Source organism: Xyrauchen texanus, chromosome 18 (genome assembly GCF_025860055.1).
Source record: "Xyrauchen texanus isolate HMW12.3.18 chromosome 18, RBS_HiC_50CHRs, whole genome shotgun sequence".
NCBI classification, from domain to species: domain Eukaryota; kingdom Metazoa; phylum Chordata; class Actinopteri; order Cypriniformes; family Catostomidae; genus Xyrauchen; species Xyrauchen texanus.
This window is the reverse complement of record NC_068293.1, coordinates 9,252,978-9,262,234: the sequence shown is the minus strand read 5'-3', so window position 1 is coordinate 9,262,234 and position 9,257 is coordinate 9,252,978. Positions and strand designations below refer to the sequence as shown.

At 39.7% G+C, this 9,257-nt stretch overlaps 1 protein-coding gene across 1 annotated transcript in view; it reads left to right on the top strand.

The window, feature by feature from the left end:
• The first annotated feature begins 6,148 nt into the window (after nt 1–6,148).
• Nucleotides 6,149–9,257, top strand: part of LOC127659315 (E3 ubiquitin-protein ligase MYCBP2-like) — a 171,533-nt gene continuing 168,424 nt past the window's right edge. The window contains 2 exon segments of the mRNA XM_052149082.1: nt 6,149–6,835; nt 8,780–8,855. Of these exon segments, the coding sequence (XP_052005042.1) occupies nt 6,558–6,835; nt 8,780–8,855 (354 nt within the window). The 5' untranslated portion in view covers nt 6,149–6,557.

The window sequence follows — 9,257 nt, the reverse complement described above, 5'->3', positions numbered from 1 at the left end:
AAACAAATACACACAAAACTTGACACCGGAGGAAAAATATTTTGTATTTCTATTGCCATTACACAAATACAGCCCACCTGTTTTATGGTCATGTTGAAGTTTGCATGTGTAATAATACCAAAATGTATATATATATATATATAGTTATAGATAGATAAACAGACAGACAGACAGACAGACAGATAGACGGATAGATGGATGGATGGATGGATGGATAGTTCAGACAGACAGACAGACAGACAGACAGACAGACAGACAGACAGACAGACAGACAGATAGATAGATAGATAGATAGATAGATAGATAGATAGATAGATAGATAGATAGATAGATAGATAGATAGATAGATAGATAGATAGATTCATTTATTATTTTCCTTCAAAATCCTACAAACAATACCCCATAATGACAACATGAAAGAAGTTTTTTTAAACCTTTGCAAATGTATTAAAAATAAAAAATAATAAAAAAAATCACATGTACGTATTCACAGCCTTTGCCATGACACTCAAATTGAGCTCCGGTGCATCCTGTTTCCACTGATCATCCTTGAGATGTTTCTACAACTTGATTGGAGTCCACCTGTGGTAAATTCAGTTGATTGGACATGATTTGGAAAGGCACACACCTGTCTATATAAGGTCCCACAATTAACAGTGCATGTGAGAGCACAAACCAAGCCATGAAGACCAAGGAATTGTCTGTAGACCTCCAAGACAGGATTGTATCGAGGCACAGATCTGAGTAAGGGTACAGAAAAATGTCTGCAGCATTGAAGGTCCCAATGAGCACAGTGGCCTCCATCATCCATAAATGGAAGAAATGTGTAACCACCAGGACTCTTCCTAGAGCTGGCCGCCCGGCCAAACTGAGCGATAGGGGGAGAAGGGCCTTAGTCAGAGAGGTGATCAAGAAACCGATGGTCACTCTGACAGAGCTCCAACTTTTCTCTGTGGAGAGAAGATAATGTTCCAGAAGAACAACCATATCTGCAGCACTCCACCAATCAGGCCTGTATGGCAGAGTGGCCACACGGAAGCCACTCCTCAGTAAAAGGCACATGACAGCCTGCCTGGAGTTTGCAAAAACGCACCTGAAGGACTCTAAAACCACGAGAAACAAAATTCTCTTGTCTGATGAAACAAAGATTGATCTCTTTGGCCTGAATAGCAAGCATCAGGTCTGGAGGAAACCAGGCACCGCTCATCACCTGGCCAATACCATCCCTACAGTGAAGCATGGTGGTGGCAGCATCATGCTGTGGGAATGTTTTTCAGTGGTAGGAACTGGGAGACTAGTTAGGATCGAGGGAAAGATGAATGCAGTAATGTACAGCGACATCCTTGATGAAAACCTGCTCCAGAGCACTCTGGACCTCAGACTGGGAGGAAGGTTCATTTTCCAACAGGACAACGACCCTAAGCACACAGCCAGAATAACAAAGGAGTGGCTACGGGGCAACTCTGTGAATGTCCTTGAGTGCCCAGCCAGAGCCCAGACTTGAACCAGATTGAACATCTCTGGAAAGATCTGAAAATGGCTGTGCCCATCCAACCTGATGGAGCTTGAGAGGTCCTTCAAAGAAGAATGGGAGAAACTGCCCAAAAATAGGTGTGCCAAGCTTGTAGCATCATACACTGAAAGACTTGAGGCTGTAATTGGTGCCAAAGGTACTTCAACAAACTATTGAGCAAAGGCTGTGAATACTTATGTAGGCCTACATGTGATGTATTATTTTAATGTTTTTCGTTTTTTATTTTTAATAAATTTGCAAAGATTTCAAACAAACTTCATTCACGTTGTCATTATGGGGTATTGTTTGTAGAATTGAGGAAAATAATGAATTTAATCCATTTTGGAATACGGCTGTAACAACAAAATATGGGAAAAGTGAAGCGCTGTGAGTAATTTCCGGTTGCACTGTAGATAGATGGATGATGGATCGATGCTTTACTGAAGTGGCGGTTTCCACCAATAGATGGCGCAATCAATTAAAAAGTAAAGTGAATCGCTGAAAATAATGTCTCCAGTTCATGTAATTTCCGAGAATCTGCTGCTGCTATATGTTATGGTGTCATTCCTTTTATAATGTTAATAGATAATTTCACGTTCTTATACATTTTTTCTCTAAACACACTAAGATCCTTTGACTGGGCAGAACTGAACTCAATATTACCATTACTGGAGTGTAGCTGAAGCCAAATACTATTCTTTGTTCATTGTGAAACAGTTAACGAGAAAATGTCATCTGTTGGTATTGATGCCCCAGTCAGAGGACATTATCTGGAGCATTGACCTTATTGCATGCATCATATTTTCTCAGTCTTTCTCTCCTTCCTGCACATTAAAAGATACTACCAGCACTCAGAGATAAACAACAACTAGACTGGGAATTACAAGAATAACATGTTTACAGGATAATACAAAGGCAAATAATATGTGGTATTGTGTGTGTATTTATATAGCCTACAGAGAGTTGGTATACTGTTCAGGCATGTGCAATGGAGAACATGGTCTGGAAAGGTAGATATCAAATAAAATATAAAAATGCATGCTTATGTACATACTTATGTTTGTACAGGTAGTATGTATAAATATGAATGTACATACTCAGTAGAGATGTTGCACTATAAAGGGTTCTTATTGAGAAGTGTAACCTGCTCAAGAGAGAGATGCCCTGAGGGAGAAACTGTTCTTATATCCAGTTGTTCTGGTGGACTGTGCTCTGTAATGGCTGCCAGGGGGAAGACATTTTAATAGTTTGTGCCCTGGATGTGTGGGGTTTGTGATGTTTTATTCTGCATGTTCCCTCACTCCAGATATCCCATAAAGGGTTGGCAAGGGTGCAGCAATAATCCTCTTAGCAGTCTTTACTGTCAATGGATGGCTGAATAGAACTATAACAGCAGCTAGCTCCTTAATGGCAAGATTAACTTATAGAGTCACTTTTCTGCCATGTATACTTGCTGATGTTATTAAGTTTTCAGTGTGTGTAGTAAAACTACTTTCCTGTGTTCCTCTTCCTAAGTATTATTTGGACTCAATCCATTTTTTAATTTTGCCCCTCAATGCTTCTGCCCTGGATTGGCCTTAGATGCTGCTGAATTTGACCACATGATTGTGCAATTATGTATTAGATTACATAGATATATATTCTGAATGCCTGAAATATGCATTCCAAAAGCCTTAATATGGTAATATGCACTTTAAATTGTTTAATTAATTTAGCATTGCCATCCTCAAAAATGTGTTCACATCATACATTACTGCTTGTGGTCCCTGTTAGCACACATTCTGTACATCACCCAGATGTCTGTTTGATTTGGGTGTTTACATCTGGAAGACATCTGTAATTTTCAGGTTGTTTGGTCATCTGCAATACTTCTATAAGTCGTTTCCTCTCAGAAGTCGATAAAACATTCAGCAGACAGTTTGAGACGTTTTTGATTTAGAATGTTTGTAAATCTGATATTTTTAAGATGTTTGGCAGATGTTAATTAGATTGCCATGCTTTCCAGATGAAAAGATCTAAAACAGACATCTCTGAGATGTACATGTGCTATCTGGGTTGTGTGTTAAACATTAAAAAAAATTACAAATGTTAAAAGATGAGAAAAAAACTCTTACCTTACAGCTATCACAGACCAGCTAGCTCCTGTTACGTAAACACACACATCAAAATGGCATCTTGGTGATGTATGCGTGCTATCAGGGATTAGTTTCTCAAGGCCACAACCACTATGGGGGAAGCACATCCTCCCCAATATTCAGATTTGTGGTTGTTCAGTATGGGTTTTCCAATTATAGATCATAGGCGTAGATTTAGGTAGGGATGATGGGGACGTATCCCTATCAAATTTCAGAAAATCAACATTTGGGCAAGTTTACCAAGCAGAAAATACTTTAACTTTATACTTTGTTTTTATTTTCATTTTAACAACTAATAAAGGTCCTCGGTATAATTATTAATGTGTAAACTATTGACTTCTTCTGAAGCACTGCATAAACGGTGTTGTCGTGCATTTGTAAGATTTTTTAAAATTGTTTTCTGAGATTACATGGGGTGGATTACCATTGGTATTTTATATTAAATCCTTTAAATTCATAGATTTAAACAAACATACTTATCAGGACAAATGATTCCTGTCTAAGTAAAAAAATATTCTTTGTTTTGTGTGCAGCACTATGGAGGATTCTGCTTTTTTGGCCGGTAAGCACACTCTTGTGGAAGACGCCATAAAACTTTAATGACTGTGTAGTAGGTGCAGGATTTTAAAATGCTAGTAACCTATAACTCCCAATAAATGTTTTATTTTGTACATTAGAGAAGAACATCGGGATAGATCGAAAATAATGTTTTGTCAATAAAATTAGGCATTTGTGATCAAAAAGTTCATCAGATGTAGGCTAAGCCTGCTTACTTTGTTCAGGAGGCCTGCAAGTATATATAAATAAGCAATATGAGAAAAGATTATGTTTGAGTGAGGGGAGTTGGAAAGCAGAAAGTGGAGAAAATGTACAATCCTCTATTTTCGCCATAATTTGTCAATTTTGCCCATGTAAATTGTTAATTTACCTTTTTAGATTTCCATTTTTTAAAATCTGGATAATACATATGACAGAATGTCGCTTCATGTCACTTGGATGTAATTTTCTCAAAGTAAATCTTCTTGAAAAAGATAACATTTGATTTAGACCCATTAATCTAAGGTTTATCACATCTCATATCGCTGTCACATTATCCAAGTTTATCACATTTCACATTTTTCCTCCTAACCGTGCAGCCCTAGTGGTCAGTTCATAATTAGTTTGTTCTTTAAAAACTCTTAAAAAAAATAAAAAGGATAACATTTAATATTGTGGGGCAGAGAAATAAGAAATGAGGCTTATTGTATGAGGTAATAATGTTATTTTTTCCTTTATTAGCATACTGACTTTCTCACATTTTCTTAATACACATTTTTTTTTATATTATCCTTGCTCCGTCCCTACCCACTTTCAAACCAAACCTACGCCCTTGTTACAGGTTCTATTTTAAAAATATTTTATCCACTTTTCTCCCAACTTGGAATGCCCAATTCCCACTACTTAGTAGGTCCTTGTGGTGGTGTGGTCACTCACCTCAATCAGGGTGGCAGAGGACAAGTCTCAGTTGCCTCCGCTTCGGAGACAGTCAATCCGCACAATTTATAACACAGATTATTGTGCATGACACAGTGTAGACTCCCAGGATGTGGAGGCTCATGCTACTCTCCGCGATCCAAGCACAACTTACCACATGCCCCATTGAGAGCGAGAACCGGGACCACGAGGAGGTTACCCCATGTGATTCTACCCTCCCTAGCAACCGGGCCAATTTGGTTGCTTAGGATACCTGGCTAGAGTCACTCAGCACAACCTGGATTCGAACTTGCAACTCTAGGGGTAGTCATCGTCAATATTAGCTGAGCTACACAGACCCCTTGTAACGGGTTCTTAAATTTTTACTTTTAACTTCTCCAATCTTGAATATTTGGTTACATCATTGGTTCTAATGTAGTTAGATTTAGTTTTTCAGTGTCAAACCTATACCACATCAATAAATACCACTTGACTTGACTTGAGAAAAAATAATTATGTTATGTCACAGTTGGTGACAGTGCAGGCCTGCCATAATGAAATCCATAGAAACACATATTGGTACAAGCCCGAGACGTATGCAATAACCACATAATAATATAAAATATTACAGATGCCAGACATTCATAGCTCAAACCATGTCATAACCGTATATACAATTAATGTACAGTTATCAGATTCAGATTCATCATGTCCTTGTAAGGAGAATGTAAACAAAGAAATAGCATCGATTTGGTTTTTATAACCGTGCTGTAAATTCAAATGGTTTTGAAAGAAGACACTACTGTTAAAGTGCATCTAAACCTGCATCTGAGGCGTTATACACGGCCTCTCTATTACTACAATGTCCGTGCATCAAAACCTAGTGTGCTCACTAGCTAGACAGCGTTTTGCATCATTCACAATGTTGTGCGATGCCCCAACATGCTCTCTAGGTAGTCCACGCACTAGATCGTGAGCCACAATCCGCGTATGCTGTGGATGGGAATGTATCCCAGCATGCTTGACAGTCAGCGACATGAACAGGGAAGGATGATGAAGCTAAGATGGCAGCGCTTCTAGGTGTGCTGTCTTTACAGACTCAAGAAAAACACCGGAGACAAGCGCAAAGCACGGACGTCAGCTCGCGCATGTGACACTTTTCACTTTATGCAACCGGACTTGAAAGCGCGGTGCGGCTGGATCGCTTGCAATCGCGGGAATAAAGGTTGAATTTTGATCCGGGGAAGGGAAAGGAAGGGACGTGTGTTTCGCTGTTGCAGCAGAGCGGCTAATCGTAAGCGTCGTCGCATCGCATGCCCCGAATTAATCGGAGTTATACGGATGTAATTTACCAAGCGTCCTCGTGTTTTTGCAGAGCGGCTTTATGGGATGTGTTTGGGACTTTTAGCCCTGCTCATCGACATTGTAATCTAATATATGCGTTGTTCTCCTAAACGATGATGTGTGCTGCTGCGGCAGCGGGCGCCGGTGGCAGTGGGATACTGTCGTCCTCCGCATCCCACTCCATGGGGCTGGGCGTCAGGGTCATCCCCGGAGCTGGAAACGATTTGGCATCGACCAGGTCAGCCATGGGCTCCTGTCCCGTTGTCGGGGTTCGCTCGGATTGTCGGAGCCGCTACCAGCTTCTTCTCTCCGGGCGAGCGCTGGCGGAGAGGTACCGGAGGATTTACACCACCGCGATCAGCGACAAAGAGCAGGGGCTGAACGTCGGAAGGTGGGTCTCTTTTAACGGTTCGGTATGAGAAACCGTACAAATGGTCTGGATGTGTTTGTAAACAAATCTCAGTGTCGACCCATTGGGTTCAAACAGCATGCTGCTAACTTCCTTAGCGAGATCACATTAGCTGGCGAAGCGATTACACTCGTTTCATGTCATTCAGGACAGCAGAGCAGCTCTATGTGTGTTTATTTGGATATATGCACATTTAAACGCGCCTATAGGTGCTGTCACAGTTAAACAGGTCTGTTTTGAAACATGCTATCTTAATGCTATAACCGTTAAAAAGCTGGGTTGACTTGTAAATATAGTTGTTGTAATAGGATGTCATGTCACGGCTGAATTCGTTTGTTATTAGAGGTATATCATGATTTAATTTATCCATTTATTATGGTCAGCTGACTTACAAGTGAATGCAAACAGTACTGCTACCATTGGTTTTATGGATGTGTTATGCTTGGAGGAAGAAGGACGCAGCCATTGCAGAAATGTCCTCATGTATGTGTAGATCTAAGATGGTATTCTGACCAGTGAAATGTTCTGACGTGTGATGCAGTATTATAGTATATGGGTCTCGTTTAGGGGAAGTGGGCTTGGCTCTGTTTTGCCTTACGTCACCCTGCTGTAGTCAGATCCACGCGCACAGTCACTGACGTGTTTCTCTCAGGAGTCTCCACCACAGCAGCGTATTATTGGTAATCTTATTGAACTGGTCGTAATTGTTTCACTCGATATATATATATATATATATATGTATATATATGTATATATGTATATATATGTATATATACGTAGTATAACGTAGTTTATACGTAGTATAAATATTATGCTAGGCGTTTTAGGTCGGAGTGCTGTTGTAGACTTATTTACGCCATCCACTTATGACGCCAGCAGCGTTAAAAGCATGCAAAGTGCGCTGAGCCTTAGCACACCCCTCCCAACCTTCAGGCTCTTCATCACAAGAAGCCTCTTTACGTCCACTTTTCACCGAATATAATCAGCTACTGTTGGTCCATTGTTTATACTATTGCTCTGTTCAAGCCCTAGTGCACTTTAACACAATTCCTACAAAAGGTTCTACATAATATCAGAGTCAGATGACCTTCTTGTCGAAAATGAAACTATGATTGGCCTCTGTTGACTTCGCAGCAAGAGAGCTTTCCTTGTGCAAGAGACGCTAGATACATCTTTTAGTATACAGTGGACTGTTTACAAGCATTGTTCTCATAAATAGTCTCATTAAACAGCACTTGAACAAATTGAAATGGGTGTAAAAAGACCAACATTTTGTTTGTTTATTGAGAGTTGTTAACATGGCGCTACTCTTTGGGGGTTTGGCTGCTCTGCTTATTAAATATGGATGTTAAAACACACATTAATGGGACAGCTGCATGTGCTGTACCTAGAGGCTGGGTTTCTTGGTGTGATGTAATTCGGATATCAAATGCACTGAGGTCTGCACCAAGATGCTGATAATTTAGCCAATAGCATGCCCATTTGACTGATGAACAGTAGTGGTAGTTTCTAATCGACAGCTTTCTCAATCATTAATAAACATGCATTCTGCATATGTAAAATATTACAGTAAAATTGTACACAAACACAATTCTTAGTGCATCCAATGCGCTATCATGATACTACATCACTGTTATGTCTGTCACCCTGCTCTCTAGATATCGGTGTCGGCATTGGCCATTGAAAAACCCATATTGGTTGACCAATAATGTACTGTACCTATTAGGATGTGTGTGTATTGTTTTTTGGATCTTGTTATATTGGATTTAGATTGGATTTTGGTTTTGACATTGTGATTACTTGACAAAGTCTTCCAAAATATTCATTATTCAAGCCCTCATATTACCTAGATAAGCCTTGTATTCATTTGTGATGACTGATTACTGACGCTGCAGAACCTAATCTAACGTGTGCCATCTTTTCTAGGGGAAAGAAAGCTTTGAGTAAGAAGAAGCTAAAAAGGTGGCAAAAAGTCAAATCAAAAGTGAAAACAAGAACAAAGGTAAGATCTGTTTTTGGATACTCTCCATGCACACACTAAAAAGTTGGCTGTATGATTTATAAACAACCAGTTTAATGTAGGGATGGGCATGAGTAATACATTATCAAGTACTCGTTCAGCTTTAAATATTTGATTAGTAAAAACCATACTCGATAGTGCAATTTCACTTTCGTTTTTGCCTTTGCCAGTGCTGGGCAACAATGAAAGTGCTTCTTTCACATAAATCTTGCCATTACAGTCTTGCATGATGTTGTTAAAGGAATAATTCACCCAAGTGGACAACCCGCTCTACCACCTGAGCCCCTGTTCTCACTCTTTCTTTGAAAATTCTTCTGAAATGTTTTTGCAAGAATAGTATCTCCTATGAGAATGCTGTAAATGACCTCAGCAGGGCTCGACAAT